At 54.1% G+C, this 18,724-nt stretch overlaps 1 protein-coding gene across 1 annotated transcript in view; it reads right to left on the bottom strand.

Annotated features, from left to right (window-relative positions):
* Positions 1 to 8,955: 8,955 nt before the first annotated feature.
* ADGRG1 (adhesion G protein-coupled receptor G1) overlaps positions 8,956 to 18,724 on the bottom strand; it is a 36,664-nt gene continuing 26,895 nt past the window's right edge. Inside the window, exons 5-14 of the mRNA XM_075537347.1 lie at positions 18,375 to 18,522; positions 17,670 to 17,801; positions 17,242 to 17,358; positions 17,006 to 17,051; positions 16,699 to 16,802; positions 15,609 to 15,727; positions 13,809 to 14,077; positions 12,784 to 12,892; positions 11,400 to 11,668; positions 8,956 to 10,620 (exon numbers count right to left, since the gene is read on the bottom strand). Of these exons, the coding sequence (XP_075393462.1) occupies positions 10,502 to 10,620; positions 11,400 to 11,668; positions 12,784 to 12,892; positions 13,809 to 14,077; positions 15,609 to 15,727; positions 16,699 to 16,802; positions 17,006 to 17,051; positions 17,242 to 17,358; positions 17,670 to 17,801; positions 18,375 to 18,522 (1,432 nt within the window). The 3' untranslated portion in view covers positions 8,956 to 10,501. The remainder of the gene's footprint in view (positions 10,621 to 11,399; positions 11,669 to 12,783; positions 12,893 to 13,808; positions 14,078 to 15,608; positions 15,728 to 16,698; positions 16,803 to 17,005; positions 17,052 to 17,241; positions 17,359 to 17,669; positions 17,802 to 18,374; positions 18,523 to 18,724) is intronic.

Here is an 18,724-nt window from a genome sequence, read left to right as displayed (position 1 = left end):
GGATGGGAGTCACTGGGCCTTCCCACCACAGCTAGCCATCCCCCGGAGCTGGCTACTGGCCTGTCTGCTTCCTTTGCTCCTGGCAGTGGGCGAGGATGAGCAGAGATGGTGGTCATGGGTGGAGCGAGCTTGTTACCCTGCGGTGGGCTGGCTGACCCACTGTTGAGAACGGAATAGCAGTCCCCCCAGCTGTGAGTGAATCGGAGCTCCCATACCTGTGGATTACATCCCATTTGGGGAATGGGTCATGCTTGTGATGTTCAGAGGACTGGATCCATGCAGCATCTGTCTCCAGTCTGTTTCTTATGAAATATAAAAGAGATAAAAAGAAGTAAGCAGAAGACATGGAGAGGGGGGAAGATTGATGCCAAGACATGGACTGGGCTTTCTCAGGAGAAGAGTCTAAAACAAAACAAACCCAAGGACCTTCCTCCAGAACCATCTGGGTTAGAGAGCATTCCCCTGCAGCCAGGGCCCTGAATTCAGGCTTCTACCTGCCTGAACGGTGACCAGAGAAGTCGCTGTTTGTTGAAGGCACCCATGCACGCTATTTCTAGGATAGCCCAAGGGAACGGAGTCAAAATGTGATATCGGAAGAGTGAGGTGTTGCTCTAACAAATAGCTAAAATATGGAAGTGGTTTGAAATTGGGTAATAGGTCGAGAGGCTGGATCCGTTTTAAGGTGCCAAAGAGCAAAAGCCTAGATTGTCTGGAAGAGATTGTTGGTAGCATTGCGGAGGTCAAAGGCCTTTCTGGCGAAGGCTCAGAAAGGGAGTGAGGGGAGTGATAAAGAAAGTCCCCGTTGCCTTAGAGACTGCATATCGAACCAGCAGCAGAACGGGGCTAGAAATGCCCCTGCTCAATGTGTTTCTGCTGAGCCTTGGAAAGAAAATGATGTACATGTGATTGGACGCTGGTGGAAAGGCAGTGCTTTTTTTTCCTTCTCCTTTTATTTTTAATATTATTTTTATCGTTTTATTTGGGAGCTCTTAAGCTATAACCTTCTATAGTTCAATCACATCAAGCGGTGTTGTACAATTGCCGCCACAATGTTTCAAAAACATTTTCTTCCTTTTGAACTCCTTGATATCAGCTCCCCTTTGTCCCCTCTCTCTCCCACCAGACCCCCAAGAACCCTTATTCCTTTTTTTCCTATAAGGTTTTTTTTTGTGCCATATCTTACACAATCCAGTATATCCATTCACATACAATTCTTTTGTCCAACCCCATCGAGTGGGGTTATATAGTCATCAATGCTGTCAGCTCTCTACTCCCCCCTTCCCACCTTCCTCTCTTCCCGTGCCCTCAGGGACTCATTACTCCTGTTACTGTTTCTGAAGGGTTATCTATCTTGACGTTCATATACTGAATGCTCTTAAGTATACAAATGAACATACACAAATCTAACATGATTAATGAGGTGAAACAAATAAAAACCACAATAGTAAGGGGAGGAAATATTAAAGAAGTAGAGGATAGTTATGTGGTTCATCAGTGCCATACTGCACCCTGGATTTATCATCCCTTCCCTGTGGCCCTTCTGAGAGGGACTGTCCAATTATCTTATAATTGAGTGTGTTAGGCAGCGTTCTCTAGAGAAACAAAACTAAGACACTTATGATTATATATATGTGTGTATGTATGTACAGATAGATAGATAGATTTATACAGCATGAAGGAATATAACAGCTAATTAGTCCACACAACAGTATGGAAGGCTCAGTTCACCTCACGTCTGTGGAACAGTTAATCTACTGGAAGTCCTTCAACTCATGACAGCTGCTAGTTCCAAAGTCAAGGAAGCAGACAGCCGAGTCTTTCCCTCAGACAATGCAGGCAAAGCCCACCCACAGGCAGCAAACAGCAGGGTGGTCACCAACTGTCAGCAGTCCAGGAGCTTAGCAAAGCAGGCCCGGATGGGATATCCAACTCAAGCAATGCAAGATGACAGGATCCACCAGCCTCAAGCTCAAGCAATATACACACCAGCAACATGGTGAGGCAGGTCTCTAAGGAACCTCAAGCTTTAGTGACATGATCCACAGTTTGGCTTGTCTCACAGGTAGTGTAGCTCACACGTTGAGGCAGAGAACTATCTAAAGCAGCCATGCACTGGTCTGATCACCAGAGAGCAAGAGAGAGAGGGCAGGTCTTGCCAAGCCATATATCTCTTTGCCCTCCAATCAAACTGTGACCTGATTAATCTCACATGTTCCTATTGGCCAGGTTGGCACAATAAACCTACGTATCATAGTGGGTTTTGAGTCTCCACTTCATCCACACCCCTTCACATCAATTTGCTTGCTTGTTTTTGAACTTCTGACGCCTCTTCTCGTCAACACCTTGTGATCACACAGGCTGGTGTGCTTCTTCCACGTGGGCTTCGTTGCTTCCCTGCTAGATGCCTGCTTGTTAAAGTATAAAAGGCGAGACTTTTTGTGCAGCAGTGAAAAAAAAAACTTGTCTGAATGGGGCTATCTCAAGTCAAGGGAGCAGAGTTCCTGTCCCAGTGGGCCCGGAAGGCAGAACTGAAGCCCTGTACTGAGAAGGGTCCACCTAGCATCCGAAGAGCAGGGCCAACACCCAGAGCTGAGAAGGGAGGAGCCACGACTTAACCCTCGTTGGTCTCAGAGAACACATTAGCTTCAGGGCTTGAGAGCTGATGCAAATTGTTCTGCTGGGCTTTGGACATGCCTAATGCCTGGTACCCTTTCTTTCCCTCCATTTCTCCCATTTGTAATGCAAGTGTCTCTCTTGGCCTTCCTCCATTATACTGTGGAAGCAATTGACCTCTATTTAAGGGGGCACAGGCTCACGGATGAAGAGAAATGTTGTTCCAGGGTTGAAAATGCCTAATGTCTCAGATGATTTAGAAGATGAGTTTTGGAACTTGAAGCTGATTTAAGACTTTCAGGATGATGGTGAGGTGAATGTGTTTTATATGTGAGAAGTACATTCACCCTAGGGGTAGGAGACAGAAGATAGATCGGTATGGGTTGAATTGTACACACCAAAAAATACAAGGGGGTACTCCCCAAAAATGGAATCCCCCCCAAAGCTATGTTTTTTTTACAAATCATTATCACCTTCAAAGTACTCTCCATTGCACTTAATCCATTCGTCAAATCGGTGATCCCATTCTTGGAAACATTTTTCAAACATCTGTTTGAACGGCTGACAGCACCTCCCTCATTTTGTTTTCTTCACCTTTTCTATATTGTCAAATTGCTGTCCTTTCAGGTCCCTCTTCATTCGCACAAACAAAAAGAAGTTGCACGAAGCAAGGTCAGGTGAGCAAGGTGTGTGGGGCAAGAGAGGCATGCTGTTTGGGGCAAAAACTGGTGCACTGAGATGGCTGCAGGAGCAGGTGCATTGTCCTGGTGGCAAAACCAGGCCCCCGTCTGCCACAAATCAGGCCTTTTTGGGCACACACTGATAGGCAGTCTTTCCAGGACCTCTAAATAGAAAGCTTGACTAATAATCTGACCTGGTGGAATGAACTCCAAATGAACCATCCCCCTCACATAAAAATAAAAACCCACAAATGAGCATTGGTTGGGGGAGGGGCACACCCCCTTACATGTGTGACAAATTCTTAACTCTATACCTGTGGTTATAATCCTGTTCAGTAGCCAGACAGCGACGGGGTGTCCCTCCCATGCCTGCACAGGCCCCCACAGGAGGTTAGAAGGCAAATCAGACGACCATTAGCCACCATAAAGACCTTAACTGGGCATGCGCCAATTCAGGTGGGCGTCATACCTGAGTGGCCCAAACTAGGCCCAGGTGGGCTTGATTCAGCCAATGGGGTCAACTAATGCCTTCGACCACACCTACCCAGCCAGAGGTTTGAAATGCCTTGGAGACCCCCCTCAAGGTCAGTGGCAGGTCGAGGAGGATTCCCTCCTCTCTGTGATCCAGCTCCTGCACCTGCTCGGCCGTGCCACGCTCTCTCTGGCCTCAGTTCCCCACACGTGGGCACGCAGTCCCACAAGGTTGCCCGTGTTCAGTCGCGATTCCCAGCGCGGCTTCTGAGTGGCTCAGCTCGGCACGCTTCCCTGAAATAGCGTGTGCTCTTTTGAGATGGTAAAACCTGAAACTTCTCCCGTCCTTCACAAAAACTCACTCAAATTACAAGCCAGGCTTCGGCGTCAATTCTTTCTCGTGCAAAGCCAAGAACAGAGCTATTTCCCACCCGAGAAACCTAACCATCCCATCTGGCAGAGGTTGGCAAACTTTTGAGATGGAATCTCAAATTCTGTACAGCCAATCCTGTCCCAACAGTTTAAACATTATTCCAGAGCCCTAAATACATTTTTACAAATGAATGAAATATCATGATCTGAATAATATATTTTAATAAATGAAATGGCGATGTTTTTATTTACGTTTTCAGTTTTACTTCAAAGGCACATATACCTACCAAAGGAGCTGCCGGATGGGAACGGGTTGTCTCTATTATGTTAATGAGCTGGGATCGGTGGAGGGTGTACCTTAAGTCAATCAAGCAAGCAGAAAGGGGCGGGGGGGCGGAGATGCTCAGCAAAGTAGAGTTCATCCGGGAGCAGAGGCTGGAAGAGGCAAGAACCTTCCTCCAGAGCCAACAGAGAAAGCCTTTCTTTCTCTCCAGCCAGTGTTACTGCAGCCAGGTTGAAGCCACGTTATTTTACTTAAACTTTACGTAATGCAGTGAGAAAAATAAACGATTGTCAATGCTCACTCACTGCCCCTCGAGTCGCTTACGACTCAGCCACCCTGTAGAACGGAGTAGAACTGCCCCGTGGGTTTCCTTCTTCTTCGGAGCAGCTAGCGGTTTCGAACTGCTGACCTTGGGGCTAGCACTCCCACATGTAACCACCACACCACTAGGGTTTCTTTGTAATAACTGCAAGTAGTCTGGTTTGCACCATTTCATCTCTGACTCCCACCTAAGTCCCTTTGGAATTTTCTACAGCTTGGTACATGGCTCACAGGCAAACAGGCTGGGTGTGGAGTCTCCTGGAAGGGCCAGAGAACACTTTCTCCTCTTATTTACCTAGTAGGGACCCCAAAATAACAATAATTTCACTTATCTAGTGAGTCAACAGAGGCATCTTGAGACTAAGCCTTGGAAAAACCTTATTCCGCTGTGTGCTTGCCCAAGGTCAATGGTCGCTTCCCACCATGATCCTGAAAGCCGAGCTCGTGTAAAATGTCTGCAGGTGTAAACTCCAAAGTCAAAGGCATACATTCCCCATGTATTCCAATGTCAGACAGCCTGGGTATGGTGGGAGTCCTAGGGGTTAACTTCCTAATAAAAGGTCTCTTTCTCCCTCCTTAAGGAGGAGGAGTCAGTGAACTGACTCCGCTGATCCCAGGCAAGAGCCCTTATCAGCAGTGACAAGGAGTTTTGTCTTTTACATAAAGAGTTACTTTGTTTCAGACCCAGCAGTGCTGGAGAGTTTTACTAGCTGCTCCTGAGAATAAAGGCATGCCTGTATAAAGGTGGGATCATAAGGAGGACAGCAGCAGCCAGCACAAGCTCCTGCAGGGTGTGAGGGAGTCTCAGGGTGTGAGGGCTCCTGCAGGGTGTGAGGGAGTCTGGGCATTTCAGTCCTGGCATGCTCTGTTTCCACAGATGACGTAACATGCCAGCTGTTCCGGGGCATGACCCGGAGGATGTAACGTTACCTTATCTCTGAGGCAATAGCCGTGCAGAACAGCTGACTGGTTGCTTGAAGACAGACTCATCTCTAGAGCCTTCCCTGAGCAATAGTCTCGCTCAGTGATCAGAGGAACTCTACTGTCTCTGGTCGAGCTGCCTCCACTTTTGCTCCCACCCTGGATTCAGACGTCTACCCTCCGAAACTGGGTGAAAATGCGGTTCTCCTTAATCCACTCGCTCCTGGAATTTCTGTTATAGCAGAACTAGGTAACTAAGACTCTATGCCAGGCCCTCTAGGGGCTCAAGGGCACTTTCTGGGAAGATAGGACACAGAGCACCCAGCACTCTATCCCAGAAGATGGGGCTGGGGGCTGGGAAAGGGGCCAAAAGGTGCGGGAGGGCCCAGGAGGGTCACTTCTCCCTACAGTCCTTTCTCCAACAGATCCTGCTCTGAGACTGTCCCTCCCACCTCCCCGACACACACACACACACACACACACACACCACCACCACCACCACCGGACAAACAGAACTGTTTCCTTCTCTCTGTGCACAGAGAGGCCTGCCCCAGAGGCCCCAGGTAGACTCTGTTTCCAGGGCCAAAGCATCAAGGCCTCTGGCCAACCTCCACTGCAGCCACGACTCTGATCCCTCTTCCACCCCAGACAGATGTTTTCTGATGCCAGCCTGTCAGGTCCTGGTGGGAACAGGCAGCTGGTGGTCTGAAGTCCCAACCCTCAGGAGTGTGCCTGAAAAGAAGGATCCAGCTTTCCAGGTACCCACTCCCTACAAGGCACCACACAAGACCAGACCCCTTACTCTGCCCCCACTACCCCGCCAGCCATGAAGACAGAAACTGGGTGTTCATGAGAGTCCTTGGAAGCAGGTAAGTTTGTCTGAGGGAGTGTTGTCTGCCTTCAGAGTGTGATAGTTAAGTTTACTGTGCCAACCTGGCCAATAGGAACATGTGGGATTAATCCGATCGCAGTTTAATTGGAGGACAAATAGATAAATGGCTCGGCAAGGCCTGCCCCTCTCCCTCTTGCTCTCTGGTGATCAGACCAGAGTGGAGCTACTTTAGCTAGTTCTCTGCCTCAACTTGTGAGCTACACTACCTGTGGGACAGCCAACCCGTGGATCGTTTCACTAGAGCTTGAGGTTCCTTCGAGACCTGCCTCGGCACACTGCCCGTGTGCACATCACTTGAGCTTGAGGCTGGTGGATCCTGTTGTCTTGCATTGCTTGAGTTCTATATCCCACCCAAGTTTGCTTCACTAAGCTTCCAAACTACTGACAATTGGTGACCTTCCCTCCTGTTTGCTGCCTGTGGGTGGACTCTGGATTATCCAAGAGAAGACTCAGCTCTCTGCTTCCTTGACCTTGGACCCGGCAGCCCTCATGAATTGAAACACTTCCAGTATATTAACTGTTCCATGGAAGTGAGTTGAACTGAGCCCTCTGTACTGTTGTGTGGACAAATTAGCTGTTATATTCCTTCGTGCTGTATAAACCTATCCTCTTATATTTAATCATAAGTGTCCTGGTTTTGTTTCTCTAAAGAACCCTGCCTAACACAGGAAGAGAGTGGGCTTCCCCCCACCCCCGCTGCACATCAGGGAGCTCAGACAAACCCACACTCCCTGCTCCCAACCCCAACTAAGTGGTAGATTTCAGAAAGACTCTCTCTTGCAGAGACTGAGAGGTCTGTAAAGGCAGTTTTGCTGACCCCACTGAGCCATCCAATTGGGGAACCATGTGGGGGGAGGGCTTGGGGAGGTTTGCCTCTGACCTCAGGGGTTGGGGGGCTTAAGGTCTGGAGAAAGGGACAGGGAGGTCAATGAAAGAGGCAGGAGCAATGAGAGCTTGGGGGGTGGGAGGGGCATGGGGTACCCACATGTCACATTCCCTGTAGGTCCCTAAAGATCCCGCACCCATGCCCAATTCCTCAAAAAGGGGCACTGCCAGTCTACCCCTGGCCAGAAGGTGGCACCGTGTGGGAAACCAAGATTTGTCCCAAGTGGTCTCCCTCATATATGTTAGACTTAGGGCACTGCTGGCAGCTAATGGTAAATGATTGTCGTCACCTCCCTGAAGGCCATCAGCTGCCAGTCTACTGTCTGGTCCCACTCCCTGCTCTTAAGGACAATGGGCTACTTCTCCCTAAGGCTGGCAGCCATCAGTCTGGTCCCTGCAGATGAGGTTTACACCCGACTGGTAATAGTTTTTCTATAGTGAGCCAGAGAACAGGTCAAACCAGCTCAGTGACATCCAATGTTAGGCTGCCATCCTGAATCTAGGATCTGCCCTTCTTGTCACGTGTGCCCCCAATCCTTCCTCTTCCTGTTGCGTGTACTTCCTTAGATTGTCCCCCTCCCATTGCTGTATAACCTATAGTGCAACCCCTTCCTGTGACATGTCTTAACCTGTAATTAGTGGGCTTGCACTCCCCGCAAAGGTATATAAGCCTTGTTTAGTAATAAAGATCCTCCTTGGCCTTTATTGGGCTCCCCTGGTCCTCCTTCCCCTCTCCCTCCCTCCACATGGACACCAAGTGAGGCTGAGGTGAGCATTGCTACCATGAAATGTGTCTGACTCCATTATTTCAATCTCTCTTCTCTCATGCTCTCTATGACATTAATATAATCTTTATTATCACTGTACAATTGCGCCTACCGGACCAGTGAGAATGTGTTAGGGGCTGGTTTCCCTCACAGCATTGCACTCCCCTTGTGCCCCTTGTGCCCTGTCTGTGCCCACCGGCTGGAGCAGCCCAGACAAGAGGGAAGAGTGCAGGAGGGGAGCAGGTTGGGCCTAGATTTGGACTGAAGACAAGAGCAGTGGCCAAGGCTGGCTGTTCTTATCGCTGAACCAGCAGAAATCTATGCGCTCTGCCTTCTGTGTGGGACTGGCCGCGTGGAGACTAGGCCAGGCTGATGCAGAGGTGAGAAAAGGCCAGTGCAATAGCTCTGGGCAGCCCACCTGCTTCAGAGTGGCCAGGACCCTGGAGGGCTTCAGAGGCTGTGACAAAATGGAAAGAAAAGATCATGGCCTTTCCCCACCCCTCTCCGCTGTGACCAGACAAGGCCGCATCCAGCCCTCCAATGACATCCTAGGCTAGTGGAGCTTTTTTATTTAAATCAGAATTCACATACCACTCCAGCAAGACAGTAGGCTGCAGGGAGGCCAGGGGCAAATGCTCCCAGGCCGGGGAGCTTCACTCACCAGACCCCAGCCCTCCCTGCTGCCCCCACCACACGGAGGCTGCTCACCCTCCCTGCAGAACCCCCCCAACCCCCCACATAGAGTGCTTCAGTTTTGATTCTGTGGCCTGTGACCCTGGCTGGCTGCCGCCTCTGCACTTCCTAGCAGCAGCCACTGGGGAAACAGGGCTGGCAGGCAGCGCCCAACAGTCACATTGGTTTGCTGGGTGACAGACAGCTGGTTTTATTTTTCTCTTCATCCTTGTCTACAGTTCCCAAATATTCTACAGTGGACATGGTTTTAGGATTTCCTAAAATAATAAAAAAACAAACGAACTGGTCCTTAAAAAGAAAACCCTCCCTCCCCCTGGCATAAAGACTGATGAAATTCCACTTCGGCTGGAAGCCAGCCTGGATCCCCCGTTACCGGTGATGGCTCCTGACCCCGTGTGTGCCTCACAGAGGGGGCCGAGGCCTTGTCTGTGTCCCCACCACCTAGCCCATGGGCTAGGCACACAGCCACCGGCCCACGGCTGTGCGTGTTTCACGGAATCAGCTGTGATGGCAGCCGCATGTGCACAGGGCGTTTGGACCCATTCAGAGAGCGCTGGGCTCGAGGCTGGTGTCACCAAAGGAGCTCTGTCTTCGTCCTGCGAGTGCAGTGGTGGACAATGACTGGTGACTGTCCTCCATAGTTCTTGCCCCCAAGAGACTTGCTGAAGCCCCAAGGTACAGGCTGGCAGGTGTGAGCAAGGTGGTACAGTGTACAGAGAGCCAGGCCAGGCAGCCCGGTCCTGCCTGGACTGCCTACCCAAGCACAGGCCTGGCCTGTAGGCACAGATTCACAGTAGGAGCAGGCAGCTTCTGGAATCCACTGCCCAGAACACAGCATGTCAACTGGGCTCCTAGCCTATGACTGTGGGACCAGGAGATTTCAAGAGGGAGAGTAAGGGCTGTGGGGTGGGGGTGGGGGGCCCTGGGAGAGAAGGGTAAGGGTAGGGAGACCTTAGTCATGAGAGTAAGGCTAGGGAGGCCTTGGGGAGCTGGGGAGGCCCCTGGGGAGAAGAGTGGGGGAAGTCGTCAGGACAGGAAGGTGTTGGGGAGACACTTTGGGAGGGAACAAGAAGGTTGGGGTCTTAGGGGAGGGAGGCCCTAGACTTGGAGGTGGGGAGCTGCCACTACTGCTCAGGGGGTCTCTCTTCCTCAAGGGTCTGGCTCTGAGGCGCTGCCTTGCCCCAGGTCACAATGGCAGGGACTGAGAGTCCCATGTGGCAATCCACAGAGACTGCCGACACGGCCACAGTCAGCCCTGGAGCTGGGAGCCGGGACCTGGGCTGAAAATACATGCTGCCTGCTGCCTGCTGCCTGCTGCCTCCTCGGAGCCTGCAGTTTCCAAGCCTGGCAGAGTCTGACCTCAGCCAGAGCAGAAATGCATGGCCTGGGTCCCCTTAGGACACCTCAGGGTGGTCCCACAACCCTTCCCGAGCCCGTCCTGAGCTGGATTCAAAGCCAAGTCATCCCAAGGCCCATTGGGGAGCCCAGTCTGGAGATGTGGTCACCATGGCAATGGCTGCATCCCTCAGAGGTCGGGTCAGGACAGGCTGTGGTGAGGAGCGGCTGCGTGGCCACACCTCATGCCAGGTGGGTGGGCTGTGGCCTACATGCGGCCCGAGGTGATGGGGAGCCGGGTGCTGTCCGAGCTGCTCTTTAGGGAGGAAGGCTCGTGGCTCCTGGCCTGCAGCCGCATGGACCAGTACCACAGGAAGATGAGGAAGCCTGGGGGGGAGCAGAGGAAGCTGGTCAGGAGCTGCCTGCTACTCCCTGCCCTCTCCCTCCCAGATTCCCCTTGACTGGCCACCCACGTGTCATGCCCCCCAGGGCCACCCACATGGTACCAGGCCCCCACTGCTCCCTTGGAGTGCCCCCCTCCCTTGGTTCTCTCAAGCGTCCCAATGCTTCCACTTTAAAATGGAGAGGCAGGGGCTCAGGGAAGCCAGGGGGCTTGGCTTCTGGGGGCTGGCTTCTGGGGCCGCTTGCAGAATCACTCCCTCCTGCTGCTTCTTCCCCCAATACCAATCGATCCTAATTGATTTGTTCAAGGCCCAAGAAATGCCAGCTGGGCCGGTGATCACCTTCACAGTCCTTTCCTTTCATGGGAGAGAAAGCAGAGACTCAAAGGGTCAGTCGCCTGCCTCACGGCACAGAAGCACCCCTGCCTAAGACGCCTCGGCCCGGCCCTGTCCGCCGGGTTATCACTGGTTGGCCTGCTCTAAGAACCTGCCTCTGCTGGTGGCTGGCCGGCCAGTGCTCTGTCCTCCCGAGAGAGCATGACTCCCGGGAGCAGAGGCCTCCCTGGGCCACCTCTGCGCATCAAGCCAGGGTGTGTCTGTAGTAGGTGCTCAGGAAGCGCCTGCTCACTGTGGCCTGGATGCCCCCCCCTTTCATGGATGGAAAGACGGATGAGAAGCCCCCCAGTTTCAAGACCCTCTCCTCGTTCCTGCACCCCACGCATGGGCCCTGGGGGGTGGGGCAGGGAGGGCCTTCTCCATGCTGACCTTGGAAGGAGGTGATGATGCTGAAGAGGTAGAGGATGGCAAGCTGGAAAGTGCCGGAAGCAAAGGAGAAGAAGATCAGGGCCCACGGCAGGCCAAGGACCAGGCTGAGGCCCAGCAGCGTCAGCACATGGGGCCACTTCTGGGCATTCGGGCGCAGCCGCAGGATCTGCACCACCATGGTGCCCAGCATGACTGTGTTGAACAGGAACACCAGACCGAAGAGGCCCAAGTTGGTGATGTGGCTGACCATGGAGTCCCGGATCCAGCACCTGCAGGTAAGACGCCAAGGTTCGGCTTCCGGGACCAGGCTGCGCTCCCTGGAGTCTCGGGATAGGCATTGCAGACGCAGTGTCTGCAATGCCCCTCGCCCTTTTCAACCACGAGCAGGCCCAGCCGTCATGTGCCAGCTCCGTCCCGTTGGCATGGTTCGCGTGCCTTCTCGCCATGCGTGACAAGCCATGCCTATCCTCCACCGACACTCACTATCACCAAGTTAGGGACCCTGGTGGGCTGCCATCTGCAAGGTTGCCAGTTTGAAGCCACCAGCCAGCTCCTCGAGAGAAAGACAGGGCTTCCTCCTCCCTACCATGTCGGAAACCCACAGGGGCAGTTCTACCCTGTCCTATTGGGTCCATATGAGTCAGCATCTCTCCATGGAAGGGAGTTGCCCTCAAGTTCACTCTGATTCACAGGGGCCTGCAGGTCAGGGGAGCGCTGCTCTTGAGGCTCCCAGATGGTAGATCTTCAAGGGAGTACCCAGCCTCCTGTTTCTCCCGGGGAGCAGCTAGGGGGTTAGCAGCCCAGCACCTACACCACAGCTTCCACCTTGGCTCCATTTCAATCTCATGTACAGGGCGGAGAAATGATTTCCAAAGGTTCAGCCCTTCGCCTCTGCCCCCCACGTGCCAGCAAAACTGTTATGTGCCTCATCGTTTTCTTTGAACTGTCCGATTCCTTTAGGTCAAATGTCTCCTTTTTCCATTCCTAGTGTGGATAGGTCGTTTGGATCTATATAGTTAACCTAAACACAGCAAATACAGATGGTGCCGGAGAAGGCAAAACCATGGCGGGGTGGTGAGGGGCTGAAACAGTCAAAAGGCTGAGCTGGTAGAAGGGGTTCCTTCCCAACCTGGACTCTGAGGGGCAGGTGGGGCTCCAGGTTACGTGTTCCCCTTGGTGTGGGGAGCCAGGAAGGTGCAATAAAGGATCATGGTGGGCTTTGTCTGCTCCAGACCTCCCCCGACTCATAGGTGGGGAGACGGAGGCCAGGGAGTCATCTCTCAGCTCTCAGCCCAGTGCTCTGGCCACCCCCAAGCTGACCCTCCCAGCAGTTTGGGCCCCAGAAATCTCCTAGTGTGTCTCCCCAGCCTCGGCAGCTACTCACATGGAAGGGTAGATGACTCTCTGGGGAGTCCTGCGCACAGTCAGGATGATGGAACCGTAGTTGTTCACATCTACCAGTGCCACCAGCGTCACCAGGAAGAGGGGGAACCCTGAGGGGGACAAGGCCTGGAAATCCATTTTCCCTCAAGGGACCTCAGGGCAACTTCCTCTTGAAATGTGCTCCCAGAGCTACCGCCTCCCCCACCTGGGGAAGTGCCCCCCAAACCCGGTTCTTCTCCTTTCCCCTTAGGAGGAGGCCTGAAGGCCCAGCTGAGGGGCTGGGGTCACCAGGAAAGGAGCAAGACAAGGGGGCCCTGGCGGGTGGGCATGAGATGACGGGACCAGTCTGAGTTCTGCTCCCATAGGCTGTCTGGCTGGACTGGACCTCTTCCCGGATATGCACAGTGAGCTTCCTGGAGGGGTTGCCCACAGCCAACACCCACTTCTGACCCAAGGGTGTTCATGCCCGAGGCACAGGACGGGGAGCAGGTTGGGGTCAGGGGCATGTGAGATTAAAGTGCCCGGGAGATGTTCAAAGGGACGTGTGGCACAAGCTCTTGGGTCCCTGGCACGAGAGAGGCCTGAGCCATATGCGAACTGGTGGGCAAGGCCATGGTCAAAGCCACAGGCAGGGACACTGCCAGCTGGTGAATGAGGTGAGCAGGTAGAGGAGCCAGCCCCGTTCACCCACAGTGCCCAACCTGCACATCCAGACATGGCAGTTCTCCCTGGAGCCCACCCTTTGAACAGAGTAAGTGACAGAGGGACTATACAACTGCTTCTTCGGGAGAAAGCCCACAGCCTCTCCTTCCTAAAAGGGGCCTTGACTCTACTGGGGTGCAGGACCCCCAAGAATGAGTGGGTGAAGGACAAGGGGATCCATCAGAGAGGTAGGGGGGGAAAGGGTAACAAGTGATGACGTTTTACCAGAAGCCAAGCAGGAGAGGCAGACCTAGGGTGGGGGCTGGGGACCACCGACTTCTCTCCTGTGATAGGGAGCCGTCAACGGCCCGCTCACTCACTTACCCCAGCCCACAAGGCTCAGCTTGAGCATGTAGCCAGGGACATAGGTGCCAAAGACCTCGACCACAAGTCGGTAGAGATTGTAGCCCTCCAGGCCCATCCAGGTGAGGCAGGCGAGCAGCGAGAAATGGAGGAAGATGGCACTGGCCTGGCAGCCGGGCTCAGAGTCTGTCAGGGCCACGGGCTCGCTGAGCAGGAAGCTCATGTTCAGCAGGAAGATGGCCAGCAGCAAGTTCATGTGCACCTTGATGGTGTAGTCACGGGGCTTCCTCCTACACCGGGGATGGAGAAGGGCAGGTGACCTGATGTGCCAGGGAGGGGCATGGGGCGCAGGGCCATATTCTGGGAAGGCAGGGGGGGATGAGGGATGAACTCTCTTCTTCCTTCTAGAAGCCTTCCCAGGCTTCTCTCTCTCTCTCTCTCTCTCTCTCTCTCTCTCTCTCTCTCTCTCTCTCTCTCACACACACACACACACACACACACACACGCCCACGCACGCACCTGCTCTTGTGCTAACAGCCAGCCTGGCCCCACCTGACCCTGTGCACCTACTATGTACCTAGCACCCACAGGCTCAGCTCCCTGCTGCCTCAGGCCAAGTGAGGGAGGCAGGAGGGAGACACACACAGCCCGGGGCTGGGGCTCCATGGAGCTACTGACCTGCAGATGTTTCCTCTCTCCCTTTACTGAAGTAAACTTGGTTGTCACGAAAGGCCCCAAGTCCATTTCCATTTTACTTCTCTCTCTCTCTCTCTCTCTCTCTCTCTCTCTCTCTCTCTCTTTAAACCCTCAAACCACTACTTAAGTTTGAGGGATCAGGAATCGAGAGGGATTTTTTTTTTAAGGAAACATGCTATACATGTATTACACAGCCCATCTCCAAAAATGAAATCAACAATACCCTCCTAAATGCATATCTTTCTTAATAAACACACTGGTAATCCTACCTGGGCTGAAGGGGGCCCTGAAACCAAAGCAGGTGGGGGGTGGGTGGCGCTGAAAGGAACCACATGCAAGCCTATTTCAACAGTTGAAAGGCAAAGAGTCCAACAGAAATGACGGTGTATTTCCGTGAAGTCATGGGCCTGCTTCTGCTGCTGCTTCCCTGGCTCCCCCTCTGCTCCAGCCAGGCCCACCATCCTCCTTCCCAGCCTGCTCAGGGCGAGGGCAAGCCGCCACGGAAGCAGTCTCCATACTCACGCAGTATTGGTAAATGCACTCCAGTGAGCCCCATTTGTTTTCTCTTCTGATTGTTCTCAGTAACCTTTCTTTTCTCTAGTTTTCTTTATCCCAAGTACAATATATATCATGTCACGTATAATAAACAAAATTACTTGTTAATCAACTATCTGTCATCTCAGCATGGTGGAATTTCATCCAGGCAGGAGATAGAGCCCCAAGCCCTGATATGTTGTAAGTTAAGGGTCAGCTGGACTTGTGAGCTTGGAGGAGAGATGGGATGGTGGGCTGTTGTGTAGCATCCATGCTGTGTTTCGCATCTGCTTGCAAATCCAGACCCCCAAACCCAGTTCTAAGTGGTTCAGGGTGCTGCCGGCTTGCCTCTCCCCTATCCTGGGCCTCCATCTGCAGATGGATGCTTCTGGGAGGCATTGAAAACTGGCAGACCCCAGCATCCTGGAGGCTGCCCCACCCTGCTTCCGGTGAGATGCACCGCCTTGGCTGGTCTCCCTGCTGCCCCAGACCCTTGGTTTCCTCCTCTGGGAAGTGGGCACATGATACCTCCTCAGAAGTTGGACGGAATGTGACAGGGAAGTAAAAGCGCCCCGCCCATCCAGGTCCTACCTGGAGCAGAGATAGGCGGTGATGGTGAACACACAGGCCAGGGCGGAGATGATGCAGCCCACGTAGGACAGTAGGGTCAGGTAGTGCTTGTGCACGGCGTCCACCTCGACAGAGGAGACCTGGGCCAGGAGACCAAGCGGAGGTGGCCTCAGTGTCCCCAACCAACACAGAGGGCTTGCCCTAGATGGGGCACTAACCAGGGGCCCAGAATGGGGATCTGTGCATACCCAGCCTCTACTCAGGTGGAGCCAGCCCCTGGGGAGTGAGTCTTTCTTCCTGAATGGGGCCCTGTGGCACTCACCACATCCTCCCCCACAGGTGGCATGGGCTTTCATCCAGCCCAGCTGCCAAGGGCCCCTGCACACAGATCCGGACGTCTTCCCCAACTGGTTTCCCATGCCCACCCACCAGGACTGTTACACGTACCCCTGCCCCGACACCCCCTCCTCCCCATAGCAAACCTCATCCAGCCCTGACCCACTGAGGGACAGCGTCCACCCCAGGGACCTCCAGAGGCACACCAGATGGAGGGTGATGGCCTCTGGAGTCATGAGGTCCTAGGAGCGTGAACCTGGGGCACAAAGCTTCTCTGATCCCAGGGCACTTTGCGCATTGGCAGTACAATCCCGGCTCCACCCAGCCCTGGTGGAATCCCCCATCCTGGGTCAGGTGGGCGGTCTGCGTTTTCATCACGCTCACAGGTGGACCTCCATGGAGCAAAAGATCAGGGTCGAGGCCAGTGGTTCTCTACCTTCCTGATGCGTGACCCTTTCATACAGTTCCTCATGTGGTGGTGACCCCCACCCCCAGCTGTAAAATTATTTTCATTGCTCCTTCATCACTGTCATTTTGCTACTGTGATGAATAGAGAGACCCCTGTGAAAGAGACCCCACCCAAGGGGTCGCGACCCACTGATTGAGAACCGCTGGTCTATGCAGACCACTGTGTGACCCTCTCTGTGCCCGCGTTCCTTATCTCTCAATGGGACCAGAGGAGCCGCCTGGGGAAGGGGTGGCTACACGGAATGAATTTACATGAAGATTGCCTGGCCTCAGAAGAAGAACTGGGGGCAGGAGGGGGCCCCCTCACCATCAACACTGCGAAGTAGGTCAGGTGGTTGCAGAGGCAGGATGTCTGGGTCTCGTTCCTGAGAGTCTCACACCCAGCATTGCTCCAGCTCCCTGGGCTCCTCCCTGTGGGGCAGCAGGTGGCTCGGATCAAGGCCAGTTCCCAAGGACACCCCTGAAGACACATCCCTAGTGGGCCATCTCATCCCTCCCTTCCAAGGCCTCCTTCTTGAAGGCCCTCTCCCTTGGGGCATGTCCCACCCCCACCCTGCAGGACTCACTTTCTCCTCCAGATATCTGCCCAGCCCAGAGCAGTCCTCAGTACTCACCAGTCGGGTCTTCCACCCAGAACACACACTGTAGGGTCACATTGCTCTGTAGGGACACAAAAGGAGGAGATTGGGTCCCACGACAGTCCACCCCTTTGTAAAGGCCCAGGCAGAAGCAGCTGGACTCAACAAGGCAATCTATTGCTAAGGATCTGAGGGGTCAGAGGGAGGGATGGACAGGAGGATGTGGCCCAGCCAGGGCCCCTTGCCCCTTTGATGGGTTTCCTCGTACTCACGGGCTGTGGCTGGTGCTGGAAGGTGAGAACCACAGGCTCCGAGAGGTTGACTGCTCTGGTGTTCGGCACAACGATACCCAAGACCTTCTCGCCCAGCACTTGGCTGGAATTCTTGTCCTGGATATATGGGGTTGGGAGAGGAAAGCAGAGAGGGGCTCAGGGTCAAGGAAAGAAAGGAACAAGGGTCCCCTAGGCTCCCCAGCACATTTCTCTGAGACCCTGAGTCTCCCTGGGGAAACAACCTTGCCCTAGCAGTCATCCACACTCTAGTGAGAGCTGCATTGAAACTCTTCTCCCAGGGAGATGTTCACTTATGGTTCTAATCCTGACTGCACTCAGAAAGGCTCTGACCCCGGAAGGCTAGGGCTTGGCTTCTGTCTCTCCATCAGCCGCCCTTCTCTGCAGGAGAGGACACAGGGAGGCCGTACCTGGAACAGGGCCTGGCTACTGAAGTCCACCAGCAGGAGCCTCTTCTCGGTCTCCTCCCTCTGGCCTTTGGCCCCCTGGAGAAGCGCGCGGGGCAGCAGCACCGAGTACTCCAGGACCTCGCTCTGCTCCTTCTGCAGAATCACACACAGACTTTCAGGGCTTGGCCAGAGGCACCGCCCAGCCCCCAGACACTGCCTCGAGGGGCTGCCCTCGCAATGCTCCCCCGTCCAGGAAGGCCGGCTGACTCGCCCCTGCCCCCAGCCCCTCTCCCTCCTGGGCACTAGCTCTGGATGGAGTACCCTGTGGGTAGAGCCCAGGGCGGAGGGTCAGAAACAGCAGAAGAATCACAAGCTTGCTTGCTGTCAGGAGCTTCAGACCCCAGCCCTGCCCATAGCACCTGTTAGGGTGGGCAGCAAGGACAGCTCATGGGACCTACTCAGGGGAGCACAGACGGGCATTTGGGGATTCATCTTCCATTTTCAGGGTGGAAATGTCCTGGGAGCCAGAGGGGCTAGAAGCTGTCTTCCCGCCCAGTGCAGTCCCTGTCTCTGGGTTCTCAGCACAAGGGGGCAGCCGCTTAAAACCAAAAGGTAGTCTGGGGGCCTCTCCACCCGTCCACCTCACAGAGCACCCTGGACAAGACCCAAGACAGTACTGTACTCCTGTGGGCCCGAATCTGTGGCCTGGCTGGGCTGGGCCCTGACCTCCTGCCGGGAGTGGAGGTGCAGGTTCTGGTGCTCAGCCCCGGGCTGGAGCTTCCACACTGTGGCGTTGACCCTGTCCTCCTGGAAGGACACCCTGTCCCCGGTGAACCTCAAGGAGGTCAGCTTGGACTCCAGGCTCTGCAGATGCCTGCAGGGACAAGAGAGAAGCGGTGACTGTTTGCAGGGGGGGGGGGCTAGCGGGAGCGTGGACAGGTAGCTGGGCTTGGAGAGGGAGCCAGAGGAGATGAGGCTGGGGCACACTTACAGGGAAGAGACAGAGGAAGGGGAGGTGGGGCAAGGGAGAGATAAATGGTAGGAGGAGGGCATGAGAGACAAACAGCCGGGAGGGC

Source organism: Tenrec ecaudatus, chromosome 18, assembly GCF_050624435.1.
Source record: "Tenrec ecaudatus isolate mTenEca1 chromosome 18, mTenEca1.hap1, whole genome shotgun sequence".
Taxonomy (NCBI): Eukaryota; Metazoa; Chordata; class Mammalia; order Afrosoricida; family Tenrecidae; genus Tenrec; species Tenrec ecaudatus.
The sequence above is the reverse complement of the archived record's forward strand: the minus strand, read 5'-3'. Positions and strand labels throughout refer to the sequence as shown.